We start from the raw sequence: 15,294 nt of genomic DNA on the forward strand, positions 1-15,294 counted from the left end.
TCAATAATTTTAATTTTATCGGTATCTTTTATTAAATAATCTAATTAGTTAAACTAAGTATATAATTAGTTTTACTAATTAGTTTTTAAAAAATAGTACTATTGGAAATGTCTCATGGAGACCTTTAAATGAGTCTAATATTAAATTATTTTTGAGTGAATTTAAAATTTAAAATTTATTATTATTTATAAAAATGAGTATAATATTTTATTATTTACAAAAGAAATATGTTTATTATTATTTAAAATCAATGTGTCCTAAAATATAATTATTCAAAATTATTTCCCAATGTAAATATTAAATATTAAAATATATCAGATATGAAATACATTAAATATGAAATACATCAATATAGAGTAGGTGGCTACGGGACTGGAATTAGTGACTACGCAACCGGTGGCTATGGAGATGACTTACCAGACTATTAAATATCTATTATTTTTATTATGAAATATTAATTTCTGCTTATTTTATGTAATATATTTTTGATATTTTTAGTTAATGACATACTTATTTCGATGTTTATTTCATGTAATATAATTTCGATACATTTAATTAAAAAATTAGTAATTTAAAATTACTTCTAAAACTATTAGATATTAGTCTTATTTTAAAGATCTCGATGAGAGTTTTCTAACCATACATTTTTTATTAAAAAATAATAACATTAAGATGACATAATAACTAATATAAATAAATAAATATATATATATTATTTTAATAAATATGGAGCAAATATATGCAACGGACTCTTTGCTCTATATTGACTCCATATTTAGAGCCTTCCGTTGGAAATGCTCTTTTACCAAAGTCAAAAGGACGAGAAAGAATCGAGACCAAGTATGCCAAGTAGGAGAATGAGGAGGCTAAGGAGAGGAGATAAAACTCTCACGGGAGGTGGGAAGGAAAACCTCTACCCAATTGGGCTTATGTTGTACTTTAGTAGAGTAGTTTTTTCTTTGGTTGTAAATAAATAAAAAGGAGTAGTTTAAATGTCCATTATATAGCGGTGGTAAAAGTTAACTCAACTCGATAACTCTGACATGTAATCAGACTTTTAGACGGGTTTGGGTCATAACCCGACTAACCCTCACAAAAAAAAAAATATTTATAACCCGAATTAAATTCGTTTATAATCTGAATATAACTGTTGATAACTTGAATAACTTATAAAATTTTAAATATTTTTTGTGTAAGTCAATAATCCGTGTAACCTGTTTAATAAACGAGTTGTATTTGTGTTTAAAAATTCTAACACATTTAATAAATAAGTTGTGTTCGTATTTAGAATATCGTGATCTAGTCTAAAACCTAGCTTACATGACCCAATTACCACTTACACTATCATTCAGTAGGATTAGGCTCAGCTCGAAATTAGTTTCGAGCCGAAATTTAATGTTTAGGCTTAACTCGAGCCAAGCCAAATCAAGTCCGAGTTGAGCCTAAGTCGAGCCCAAGCTTGGTTAGAGGAGGAGAACGAGGCGACTTGCTAAGGGAGGAGGAGGCGGCTGCGACTTGCTGATAGAGGAGGAGGAGGAGGAGGAGGCCTATGAGGAAGAGAAGAGTAATGATGGCTATGAAAAATAAAGTGGAGGTCATATCAAGAGGAAAAAAAAAAAAAAGGAGGTATAAGCATTTAAAACGGTTTTGTACACTTAGCCGTGTGCATTCAATAGATTTTCTTTGATTATGTATGCGTGACTAAAAATAGCTTGATAGTAGATTGTCCCTATCATCCATCATTACAGGGTTGGCCATTTTGAAACTTGTGGGGCCAGTTAGAAGTAATATAGTTTATGGCCACTACCGACGAAACTGGAAAATAGATGCACAATGTTGGATGTAGTTATCCTTAATATCATCATATTGCAGGGATGTATTTGTAAATGAAAATACCTCTACTTTTACCTCTAAAAATTCTATGGTGTAGGCATGCATGGAATTTTATGGTAAGAAGGAGCTTTTGGAACATCTTCACTACGTTTTGGTATCTTCCTTACTATTCTACTTCTATTACATCCATTGAATTATCACTACTTTTTTAACATATATTTTCTAAATTCTTTTATTATCCATATACACTTTGGTTCTATTTCATCTCTTCAATAAGTTTAGATGGAGGGAAGAACTTATAATTATTATTTTGAGAAATTTCTAAACAAACAATTTCAACAAAATCTTTTAATTTTTTATTTTACTATGTTCAACTCTATATATTCCTCTATCCGGAGTACACTAAATATACATAAATAGCTTTAAATAAAAAATATTTATATTATATTTATATATATATGCACCCCTCACTTATTTATTTTTGGGTTAAATATATTTTACCCCTGTATTTATACCTAAAATTACTTTACCTCTATGTACTTTAAAAAATCTCAAGCAAGTCATTATACTTTTGACTAATATCAAAATGACTAAAATGCTCCTATCGTGTTTGTTAGAAAAGACAGACATATTTTAATATAATATAGCAAAATTATAAAAATAGCCATAGTACGCGGTTAAATTTAACAGAAAAATTAACAGTCTCAGTTTAGTCATAAGTATAGAGACTACTTTGAGACTTCGGGAGTAAAGCAATTTTGGACATGAGTACAAAGCGGTAAAATATATTTAACCTTTATTTATTTTTATCTTGTATCTATAGAAAAGGTATTTTTGGTAAAAATTGATTGTCATGTGATTAATTTTAGTTTTTATAAAGACTATTTGTATTTTTATTTTTGAAGGGAAAAAGTAGAATAAAGTTGTGATATTTTCTATGGAGACTACTAGCGGGTGAAAAGGTTGCACGTGGAAGTAAGTAATAATTCATTGGATCTAAAAGTAATAATCCAAAACATAATACATAGCATGTTAGCAGCCATACCCCCTTCATAGTTCATACTCTGCACCGGACCACACTAATTAAATTACTCTTTTATCCCCCAAGCTATTTCATCATCTAGCAACAAACACCACATCTCCCAAGGGCAAATTAGTCATTGACCTCTCATAAACCCTCTTCTTAATCCCCTACCACCCTCCATCTTCGTCTCACCACTCTCCTTAAGCTCCTCATCCATGGCTACAGCTCCAGCTCGCCCTTCCTCTCTCACGGCGGCGGCGGCGGCGAAGCCCTTATTTCGCTCCCACCGCGACGTGGCCTTCAATCTAGGGCTTTCGAGGGCGGCGCTTGGATCGAGGCCGAGGCGAAATGGAACCCTGGGAGTCGTCGCGAGCAGCGCAGAGAACCCTACTGGAGATGCGGCGACGAAGGCAGTCTCCGTGAGCGCTTCGGATGCTCCCAAGTCCAGGAACTCGTAAAAACTCTATCCTTTTGCCTTCTTTTCTCGCAATGCTGTTTAAGTTATGGATAAATCGTGCCTCTCGAGCTTAAAGTTGTCATTTTTTTTTCGTACACGAGATGAGCCTAGCCTTAGTCCTCACTGTTTATACCTGCTATTCTTGTTGTATTTAAGTAATTGCTATATGCTATAGAGATTTGGGCAATTGATACACGTGGATCGTGTTTAGCAGGAATTTATAGGGATAAGTTCACAAAAATGCTCTTTAATTTACCACTGCTTGATCCAGAAATCTGTCAGGCCACTGGCCGTAAACTTGAAACTATTATGAACTTATTGTCCTGTAGTTCCTTCATAATGCTGCTAATTTGATTGCATGATCGCGATCTCCTCCATCTTTGTACTTGTAGGAAGACCACGTTTGTCTATTAAGTGATACATTTACAGCATGCTTGCCTTTTATTTACTACTGTTGCATCAATTGTTAACATTGAATATACACCAATTTTCTTTTGAACAGATCTAGGATAAAGCGCCACACAATATCAGTTTTTGTTGGTGATGAGAGTGGGATGATAAATCGAATTGCCGGTGTTTTTGCTAGAAGAGGATACAATATTGAGTCACTTGCTGTTGGGTTGAATAAGGACAAAGCATTGTTCACAATAGTTGTTTCAGGGACTGAGAAAGTATTGCAACAAGTGGTGGAACAACTTTATAAGCTTGTTAATGTTTTGAAGGTTAGTCTTCCTCCATCGACGATCAATTGCATCCATCTAATGATGATAAGGCAAGCGGGATATGCATTTTATGTAGGTTTATTCTCATTAATTATCGGTATATACAGTTCTCTCCCTTTACATAGAGAATGGTTCTTCTTCTTTTTTTAATTTTTTTTCTCATAATATGGTAATAGACAATTCATTTTAGCTTTTGTTAAGTTTAGTCTTTTACTAAGTTCAATTGTGATTCAAAATGGATTTTCCAATTGACTGATCGACATTCATTATAAGAAACAGTAAAATGTTAATAAACAGGTGCTCTTCCAATATTTATTTTTTCTCAAAATTCTTTATCTTTTTCTTTTTGCTATGTTAAATACTTAGAACTACTATTTCTAATCCATTTTAGGAGTCTTCTGTCATACTCATGTAATTTATTAAATAAAAGGAAGTTTCCATTAGCCTAGATTATATTGTAAATGATTTGATGGTTGATGACTTGCAGGGATTGTTATTTTGGATTTCCAATCTGAGATTTAGATACTAGGAAGTAGGAACAGCAAAGTTGATGTCTTTTGATTTCTAACTTACTATATTAACTTTTCTATATACATACATATATACATTCATACAGATAGAAAATACATTTAAAGACCTTTGCATACATGTATAAACTTACACACAAATCTAAATCTAAAAAAAAAATTTATACAGCACGGGAAACAGAAAGTCTAATATATTTCATATTAGCAAGTTCTAAATCTACTAAGTTTCTCCAGCAAGATTAGTTACTAGTTACCCATCAGACGAATTCATATAGTTCTACATCTATGATTTCCAGATATCCTCCAATGCAGCAATTTTGAATAGCATAGAAATCTTTTGTCACATTTTGATCATCACATTGTCCAAATGGCTTCCTGAATTTGTGTACATAATGGTCTAATATGATTATCAGGTTGAAGATTTGTCTAGGGAACCACAAGTTGAACGAGAGCTGATGCTTATAAAACTTAATGTGGAGCCAGATAGGCGTCCAGAGGTAAAAGCTCATTCTGTGATTATCTCTTCACAAACATCCTTCTTAATAATTTTAAGTTTTTAACATCTTGTAAGCATCTATTCAACTTTGAATGTGCAGTAAGAATGTTTGAAATATGAAGAAATTTTGTATTGTGATGTAAAGCTGCTTACTGCAAAAATCTTGATCTGAGTTAAAAGACAATTATCATGTGTAAAACATTTGATGCTTAAACTTCAATTTGCTCCTTTATGAGCTGTTTTGGTTGAGAGTTAAGAATTAAGATGAGCCTAAACTTCCCTTCTCACAGGAGAATAGCTCTGATTATTTTATAGTAGTCTGTGACTGATAGTGAAATTGAGATTGAGCTTGGATTCCAGGCATCCACAGGACTTTTCTTAGGAACTAGATAGTTTCCATTTATCTTATAGGGCATGCTGCTTATGTTTCTCTATTTCAATCTTCAGGTCATGGGTCTGGTTGATGTTTTCAGAGCAAAAGTAGTTGATATTTCAGAAAATTCATTGACCATTGAGGTAAAATTTATGAAATATTTTATCTTGCATGGACCTGATGTCTTCGTTATCCTGATTTTTGCTATTGCCGCTATTTGAAAAAATAATGCCTCTTTTGGATGTTTGACGGAATGATTATGCAGGTAACTGGAGATCCTGGGAAAATGGTTGCTGTTCAGAGGAACCTGAGTAAATTTGGGATCAAGGAGATAGCTAGAACTGGCAAGGTCTTTAATATGTTTTAATTTGTCAAAACTACCTTATACAAGTGTATAGGCATAGATATATTCTCCTATGCTTTTCATTCTTACAGATTGCTTTGAGGCGTGAGAGGATGGGAGAGACTGCCCCTTTCTGGAGGTTCTCTGCAGCTTCATATCCAGACCTTGAAGGAAAAGTTCCTGACAGTCCCGTTTTAAACAGTGGGACTTTCAATGGCAACATGGAACAATCATCTGGGGTATGTATAAATTGTTGTTGTTTTTCACTTTTTCTTATAGTGAATGATTTTTGAAGTGCTGTTGTTGTTTTACACATCTTTCACATGGGATCATTTAACTTTGTACTTCTTATCATAACCTTTCATCCCATATGAGATTCTTATAGTTTCTCTTCATATCAAGGGTGATGTTTATCCTGTGGAACCTTACGAGAGCTTCTCAGTGAGTCAAGTTCTTGATGCACATTGGGGTGTTCTAGATGATGAAGATGTAAGTTTTCCTAGTCTTTTAGGCCTCATCAATTCATAAAAGTACAAAACCATTTGGTTCAAATAGTTTCTTGTATGATTTAATGTAATCTAGAGTTTTCCAGAAACATTTTACTTTGTGCAATATTTTTGAAGGTTTCTCAGTTGTGCTACAAATTTGATCTACTCTGAAGTTACATCATTTATACAATGCTCAAATATTAGAAGAACTTTCACATTCTAGATTTTCACTATGCCCCAGAGTAATTAACTTACTGAGTATAAAAGTTGATTTTTAATTTCATTGTGCACTAGAACTAATTTCATCGATATAGATTCTCCTATTGTTTGTTATAGTTCTTTACTATTGATTTACATCTATCTCTGCAATGTTTGGGTCTGTAATTTTGTCTCTTGTTATTAAAATGCAGTTTGCTACACATACAAATTACTAATGTCTCACGACTGTTTGCTAATTGGACAGTCAAGCGGACTCCGTTCACATACTCTCTCCATCCTTGTAAATGATTCTCCTGGTGTCCTCAACATTGTAACAGGGGTGTTTGCTCGTAGGGGCTACAATATTCAGGTTTCTCCTATTCAAGTATTCTGTTTCTTTCATTTGCTTGACTAATGCTTAACTTCTTGATAACCTAATAAATTGACAGAGTCTTGCTGTTGGTCCGGCTGAAAAAGAAGGTATATCTCGAATTACAACTGTTGTTCCTGGAACTGATGAATCTATTGGCAAGTTAGTACAACAGCTCTATAAGCTTATTGATGTTTATGAGGTAAATCACTTGTAGAAATTTTATGCAATTCTTTTATGATAAACCAGCATATAACCTGAAGACCAAGTCACATGGCATTGTCAGGTCCAGGATATGACTCAGTTGCCTTTTGCTGAAAGAGAACTAATGCTTATAAAAATTGCTGTAAATACTACTGCTCGGAGGGATATCCTAGATATTGCTGACATTTTCCGAGCCAAAGCTGTCGATGTATCTGATCACACTATTACTCTTCAGGTAATTGTTTTGTGTATGGATTCAATATATTATATTTTGGGAATTCTCATAATTGGCCTTATCTAATCTGTGTCACATCAAATCAAACAATAGCTTCTATTGCCAAATGAATGTGAAAACTGTATAACATATTCTGATAGTCTGGTGCTATAGACTATTATCTGGAAACTAATCTTCCAGGTAACTCTTCTACTTTCAATTAGAATTTTGACACTGAACTGTTAAGATAATATGACGCATGTTCTCTGACCTCTTTTCTTTGTTTTATTTTCAAATAAACTCTAAACAAAAGCAAGAATTTTGATATTAGTTGGTCGGAGTAATGAATTGCATATTAAACTAGTTAGCAAACTTTCTGCTTGATCTTGTAATTGTAAATGATGTTTCTTTATGAAACATCTTTATCCTATGCCACTTCATGTGCTGTTGTAGCTTATGCTATTCATTTGATTCTAATAGGTGACTTCCCCATCATCTTTTGTTTGGAAAACAAAGTTGTTAACCATTATAATTTATAAGATTGAATCTTATTGTAATATTCAATTAAGCATTAATAGTGTAAAGAACTAATATTATTTAGTGTTTGCTTTGGCTCAATGCACTTGCCATCACATGCACATTCTGCCATGTGCCATTAGACTCTGTTGCTGCTATTTACTTGCTGATTGCTATTGCAATACTGTCTGCAACACTACGGAACAACTGCACTGAATTACCATAATGGTTTGTCTAGTTCAGCAATCCCATATGCCTGTGATAGCGTGGTTTTCAATTTTATTACCCTAAGCTCCAGTACCAAGTATGGAAAACTTGCAGGATGAAAGCCTACCCTTCTCTTTAGTTTATGTGCTTTATATTATCTTTTGATTTGCTTAAGGCTGCAAGTAAAGTTTGGTAATTGAGTGCAGCTTACTGGAGATCTTGACAAGATGGTAGCGTTGCAGAGATTATTGGAGCCATATGGCATCTGCGAGGTTTGTTTATAGATTTGCAAGTTGCAGCATTTGAATTCATGTTCGGTGTAAAAATCAGTTTTAATCAAAGAATGCTCATAACTCAGAAAATACTTTTTTTCATTCTAATTTGCCTCTAACCATCAAACTGGAACTTGGTTAGCTGAGTTAGGAAAACAAAATGTCAAACATAAGATCAACCACCCTTTTGAACTCTTTCCTAAATGGTTTAGTACTTGCATTATAAGTTCCTTAATTGTTTTATCGTAGAATATACAAAAAAGGTAGTAGAAGCACCATAGCAGATCTGAATGTGGAAGATTCACCTAATCAAGCCTTATCAGTTGGGATATGTTTTCTTGTTGACTTCTATTTTTGTTAAACTTAGTGATGTCTGTCGTCTATGCTGTAGATTGAGGTCTAAAGTGGAGAGTCTGTTCACAGATTTATCTACTGCATATCGCAAATACTTCAATACCCCTCTAAAATTTATAATCCTAATCTAATGGCTATAATAAACAGTTTTCATATTTGATACTGGTTCCAAAATCACATTACATAAAATAAAGGTATATTAGTGAAGAAGATTAGATTATGTGTGCGAAACTTCGGGGTTACACATTCTTTTCTTTCATTAGAATTTTTCTCTCTAAGATATGATTATGATAAATATAACTAGACCTTAATTATAGGAGATACATTTAATACTAGATAATTTAAATTTGATTATTAACTTTTATAGGAGATATACTTCAATTTAAATTTGATTCTTTATCTCTGTATCAAATTTTAGTTTAAATCAATCTTAAACTAATAAGAGATATATGTAAATAACTAAAAAATAATTGACGAGATAGAATTATTAAGATATATGTCTTTCAGCAAGTTAATTATAAAAAGATATGGATATCCTAATTCTGATATATATACATTACTCTCAGTTAATGATATATGTCTTTTATTTGATAAATTATTAAGATAATATAATTGTCAAAAAATAACATGCAGGTAATATATTTTAAAAATAAATGATTACCTATTAAACCTTAAACCGGTAATACTTTCTAATTTTTTTGCATTTCTATTATACCTCTGACGATCTTAACCGTTAGATCCCCATTAGGCCGATTGATAAACACTTACCCCTATGGCACGGAAGAGGCACTCATTGCATATTCATTAACTTTAATAATGCCCAGAACATTTTTGTGAATGTTCTACAGTACATCTAAATTTAATGCAATTTTATGGAGGAAATAGACCTTTGGCGGTCCTGACTTGCCTTAATGGTGAAAAGAAGGTATTTGGAAGGAACATCTTAGTCTCAAGATAAAATGAGACTTGTAAATTCCATGCCGACATAAACTGGAACTTTCTGAAACTTTACAATGCGGTGTCACTTCTAATTTGCAGAGAGGCTTTTGTTCTTTTCATTATCATCTCATTCACATATTTGTGCACTTTAATATCAGCCTGTACCTAGCCTGGATAACTTGCATATGGACAATTTGCATTTAGAAATAATGGATACAATGAAAGAATTTAACTGTTGCAAGTATCAGTACCATATAGAACAGTTTTATGCCAATGCTTCCAAAGCTAAATCTGGTGATGCAGACATCTGCCAAGATCATCAGCAGAGTCCTCAAAATTCTCTCCACACCTGACAAGTTTATTACTGTTTTTGCTAGCCTACTGCAAACATCTATGTGTGCCAGACCTGGCATTGTGGTGCTAACCTTTTTGTGCAAGTGTTCAACATCAAGTCCTACTAATACCTGATGCAATACTTGAATGCCCCAGTTCTACGAATCTTTTTCTGCTTCTGTCCTGCTTTCTATGGTCTGAGTCCCTTTCTTTCTCCATATATACTATAGGAGCATAGTTCTAGAATTAAACATCATGCTGGTAGAGATTATAGTCCATATATACTAAGTTTATGGCATCCAACTCATTAATTTGTACAGATAATTCTGATATATGCCAGATGAAACTCTTGTTGACATGGTTGTTCAAATCTAAGGTTTAAAAGTCAATGTGATAGATGGTGTATAGACATTTAATATTAGGCAATAGATGGTTATTCTGGACCAATGTCTAAAAGTCGAGGCAGCTTGAAGTAAACAATGTAAGAGATGTGTGAACTAGAAATCCAAAATTAATTGATGAAACCCAATATTTAAGTCGTACTTTTCACTGGGAACTTAGCAAGCAACTACAAACCATTCAAATGGGAACATCTAGACATAGAATCCACTTATCTATATTATGGCATTTGAATAGTAAGAACGGATTACTTAATGTCCAAAGAGGGCCTTAATCTTAATCGGTTTGTAACATTGTTAGCCTGCTTATGTTTTAACTAATAAGCACAAAATGGCAGTTAGTCTTCCATGCAGAAGAAGCTCACTAGAAACTTTTTTCTCTATTCTATGGCATCAATTTCAGGTTGCACGAACCGGCCGAGTTGCACTGGTTCGTGAGTCGGGAGTGGACTCCAAGTACTTGCGTGGGTATTCTCTTCCAGTGTAATTTTAGAAGGGCCAACTTTCTGTGAAGACAGCAAATGCATTGTTGCTCGCTTACCTTCTTTTTTTAGTCATGTTCATAGCTTAGGTTTCCTTTTTCTTTCCTGGATTGGTTATTGCTAATTTGGTAGACTACAGACTGGAACATTTATATCTTCCATGCCGGCATGATTCCTGTATTCCTGCGTAAACAACGTCTACATGTTCTGATGTCCTGTTTCTTTCTAATGTATACAGTTGCAATGTTGCTAGTTTGGAAGATATCCTTTTCTTTCGCTGACATAGATCCAGCCATAAAAGTAGCAATAGAGTGTTTTAGGATCCAAAGTAAGATTTTCAATCTATATTGCAGCATTTATTCCAATTATACTTCCGCTGTACTTGACCTATTACTGATGTGGTGGTGGATATTTTCCAAGGTTGATTTGCCGAAGTGTGGTAACTGTTACATCGGATCGATACATACTTAATTTTCGCATCTTAGCATAGCACTGAGCTGTATCATGATTCTCAAATACTTTTTCCTTATACTTTGCATTTTTTTCCCCTTCTATGCAATCCACCTCCGTAACTATGATTAGCATCTTTTGTTGGTTATTTGTTTCTTGTGTTTGCGAGAGAAAAGATTGCAATTCAGTTTTTGTTCAGATTTGCAATTCCACAACCATTATCATTGGGTCATATTTGATCCGAAAGAACAATGTTTTCCTTGAGAAAAACTTGGTATTATGTGAAGGCAGGGGTTGAAATAGAAACTTCCATATTAAAAAATTGTAATAAATAATATATATATATATATATTTTAAATTTATATATTCAATGCAAGATTATAAATTCGCACTCTTTATATAAAATAACTATATACTAGATAAAGAGGCATTACGAGTTAATACAATGTTATAAGTTTGCATTGCGGTGTAACGTAAGGTTATGAGCCCTTAATGTGGTGTAATACGAGATTATAAGTTTGCATTCTACGTAAAATAACCATACACTAGAAGAAATAAATAGACACTATAATTAATACAAGATTATAAATCCGTACTGCGGTGTAATATGGGGTTATAAATTCGCACTGTTGCAAGGTTATAATCTGTGCGGGCTTCATTTTTATTATTTTTATTTTTACAGAATTTATTAGTTAAAAAAAATCTAAGATGACTAATATTTAAAAGAAGAGATAGATGAGAGATAAAACATAAACTGTAGTTGAGATGACTGATATTTAATAGAATAGATAGTGGAGAAAGAGAATCTCAATTGTAGCTGAGATGATGCGTAATTAAATATTATCTAATCTATAGGCAAAATAATAATTATGAATTATTATTTAATTATTTTTTAAAAGTTATATAGAATATCCTGATTATTATAACATCAGGATAAAAAGACTTATTTTAGAATAAACTTATTTTTATTCGATAAGTGAACTGGGGCTTACTCTTTTGCAACAACTAACTAACTGTTTGCCAACATTGCGACCTTCAAATAGCCCAACAAATGCAGCAGGAGCATTCTCAAGTCCTTCAGCAATATCTTCCACATAAGTGATCTTGCCTTCCTTCAGAAGTTGCACAACCATCTCCTCAAACTTCCTGTAACTGGAGATGTAGTCATAAGTCATGAAACCTTCCATTCGGATACGCCGTCCGGTGATGCAGAAGAGGTTATGCACGCCATCGCTGCGCTTCTTGCCGTCGTCCTTGTCGTCGTCGTCATTGTATTGAGAGATTGTTCCGCACGCCGATATCCGGCCGCGGAGCCTCATGTTGCGAAGAACGGCATCGAGCATTGCTCCACCTACGTTCTCAAAGTAGATGTCGATGCCTTCAGGGAAGCACCTGGAGAGAAGTTTCCTCAGATCATTGAGTGAAAGAAAAAAAGAAGTGATGTTAAGATGTAATCAAGATCCATGACATCATAACATGTTGCAAGATCCTAATTAGTAAGAGTGAAGCATAGATCTCAGTTGGTAGATCACCAAATCACCCATTTCAAAATAATTACCAGAGATAAAATTACCAACCTTTTTAATGCCATTTTCAAGTCCTTCTCTTTCTTATAGTTAAAAGCATCATCAAAACCAAGCTTATTCTTCAAAAGATTGACCTGAAAGAGAGCATTAATGCATCACAGCATCAGTAAGTAAAATACACCAGGAAACTACTGCAATCTTCACCTTTGTTTTAATCAATTTCCACCATGACATTTCCAAAGTTGCTATTGATTATACAAACCTTGTTATCAGAACCAGCACTTCCAACCACATAACATCCCATAAGTTTTGCAAATTGCCCAACAATTTGGCCAACTGCACCTGAGGCTGCTGATATGAAGACATATTCTCCTGTCTTAGGTGAACATATCTCATAAAATCCAGCATATGCTGTAAGACCTGGCATGCCTGGATACAAATGTTTTGCATATATAGTTAGAAACCGGAGTTTAATTAAACCTACTAATTAGCAATAGCTTCCTTCTTCACCTAGTTGGTAAACTACTAGCCTCTATCACTCTCTCTGTGGCTAGTTCTCATTCATCAACGGAGGATTGCTCCAAGTTATCAGATTATATTTTTGTAAGAGCTACTAATCTCTTTCACATCTGCTGACTAACTTCTAAGAAGATCGGGGTCGACCAAGTGAGGGGTTCTCACTCGTTAGCTTCCTTGCACCTACTGGATTTTCAAGTCCGTCGACTTGTAAGCATCTCAGACTCCTTCGTTTGTGTTTCAAAACAGATCAAATGAGAAGCTAGTAGGCCGGTGCCTAAGGCGCGCGGGTACCCCTAGGGGCATGCACGGAGGAGGGTAAGATTTGAGTATAGAGAGGTAAATTTGAACCGGGCTAAACCATGGAAATTTACCATATATACATTGTTGTTCAATTACTTAAAATTTCAAGTTTTTCCACCAGTTGATTACCTAACAAGTATTAGCTACAAAAATAGCTTGCTATGAGAAAGGAGATATATTTTCCAAAAGAGAAGATAAAAATGAACTCACCAAGAAGGCCTGTATAATATGAGAGTGGCACTTCCTGGTGATTGATCCTAATTAGACTCTCTGCTTCTGTGATGAGAGTGTACTCTTCCCATCCAGTCAATCCAAGAACAAGATCACCTGCCTTGAATTCTGGATGCCCAGAATCTATTACTTTGCATACACCCATTCCAGTTATAACCTGTTTCAGGACTTAGATTACAATTAAGCAACTGAAACATATAATCTAAAGAGAAATTTACAAACAATATATGCTCTTTTTGCATGTATACCTTTCTAAATTTTTTTTTGTTTGTTTGTATATTTCTCAAAACAATTTTAATTTTTGCATCGATACCCCTCCCTTAAAACATATAATCTAAAAATTTCATCTAATTGAATATGCTATGTATATGTTACTCTAGTTAAAGTTTTTTGTTTTCTCAGCTAAATTTCTAAGCTCTCGTTTATTTGTGAAATAAGAATAAGCTTTCTTATTTTGATATTATAACTAAACAACATATTTCTATTAGATAAATATATATTTAAAGAAATAGTTTATGATAAATTAGTGATACATATTAAAATTATTAAAAAGTAAACTAATTTTTGTTTAAACAGGTCAACTATTTTGAAATTAAAATGACACAAACACCGTTAACATTATATAGAAAGTCTGCAACTTAGTTAAAAGTGTATAGAGACATAGTGATACAAAATAATTATATATATATAGTAAAATAGGGTTGGGATTTTATCCCGGTTGGTCGAGGTGCATTGTCAAACGCAGGCCTCCGACGGCTCCATTAGGGCTCGCTCATAATTGAGTTAACGATCTAATTATATTCTTTTTCGTGCATGATCGGCCAAAAAGAAAAAGAAAAGAAAAAAAAACCTAATCTCCTACTTGAACTGTAACCTAGGAGGAATCAAGAAAGATAATTATTGAAAAGAAAAGGAAAAGAAAAAAAGTTGGGTGTTTAGTAATTATTGGGTACCGAGCCGGGGACGAAGTCGGGGAAGTAACTGGGCTCCTCGTGCCTGGTCATCTGAGACGCATGTACGGATCGCACGAGAGGTACAAGTTCTTGACCATCACAGCCGTCGATCCTTCGGGGACTCTTAATCGGACGGTGTCAGTGGCCACCACTTCCATGTCGCTCACTTTCGGGAACCCGGTTACGTAGTTTCGCAGCACCACTTTCTTATTCCACTTCACTTCCTCCCCCATCTCGATAAACTCTCTCTCTCTCTCTCTCTCTCTCTCTCTCTCTCTCTCTCTCTCTCTAGCTTCGGGTAGCATACCATGAGGTCGCCTAATGCCTAATGCCTAATGGCGTGGTTTTATAGTGGGAGAGGGGGGGAAGATAATTTGCGATCAGAACCCTGCATTTTCATTATTTACATATCACACCCTATTATTTTTTAGTATAAAACGAAAGGATTTTTGTCATTGTGACCCTCCATTAATGAGTGTGTTAGTTCAGATGTGCCATCAAATATGTTCCAACCTACACTATCCATTCCGACCTAAAGGACACTGGTGTACCATACTGTCTACTG

General features: G+C 34.0%; 2 protein-coding genes across 2 annotated transcripts; one reads left to right on the plus strand and one right to left on the minus strand.

Moving 5' to 3' along the window:
• Window positions 1-3,041: 3,041 nt before the first annotated feature.
• On the plus strand, window positions 3,042-11,031 carry LOC140802116 (acetolactate synthase small subunit 1, chloroplastic-like). The gene is made up of 12 exons (XM_073157552.1): window positions 3,042-3,311; window positions 3,817-4,036; window positions 4,977-5,060; window positions 5,507-5,575; window positions 5,698-5,781; window positions 5,868-6,014; window positions 6,178-6,264; window positions 6,727-6,831; window positions 6,911-7,033; window positions 7,118-7,270; window positions 8,179-8,244; window positions 10,672-11,031. The coding sequence occupies exons 1-12, from the start codon at window positions 3,073-3,075 to the stop codon at window positions 10,753-10,755; spliced, it is 1,461 nt and encodes a 486-aa protein (XP_073013653.1). The 5' UTR covers window positions 3,042-3,072; the 3' UTR covers window positions 10,756-11,031.
• A 1,021-nt stretch (window positions 11,032-12,052) lies between these two features.
• On the minus strand, window positions 12,053-15,049 carry LOC140802062 (2-alkenal reductase (NADP(+)-dependent)-like). Its single transcript, XM_073157477.1, has 5 exons — window positions 14,730-15,049; window positions 13,756-13,933; window positions 12,989-13,155; window positions 12,778-12,860; window positions 12,053-12,592 (listed from the first exon to the last, which is right to left on the minus strand). Exons 1-5 carry the CDS (start codon window positions 14,778-14,780, stop codon window positions 12,166-12,168), a joined length of 906 nt encoding a protein of 301 aa, XP_073013578.1. The 5' UTR covers window positions 14,781-15,049; the 3' UTR covers window positions 12,053-12,165.
• Window positions 15,050-15,294: the final 245 nt, after the last annotated feature.

The sequence above is a fragment of the Typha latifolia genome, chromosome 15, assembly GCF_019914945.1.
Source record: "Typha latifolia isolate L0001 chromosome 15, TyphaL0001v2, whole genome shotgun sequence".
Classification (NCBI taxonomy): Eukaryota; Viridiplantae; Streptophyta; class Magnoliopsida; order Poales; family Typhaceae; genus Typha; species Typha latifolia.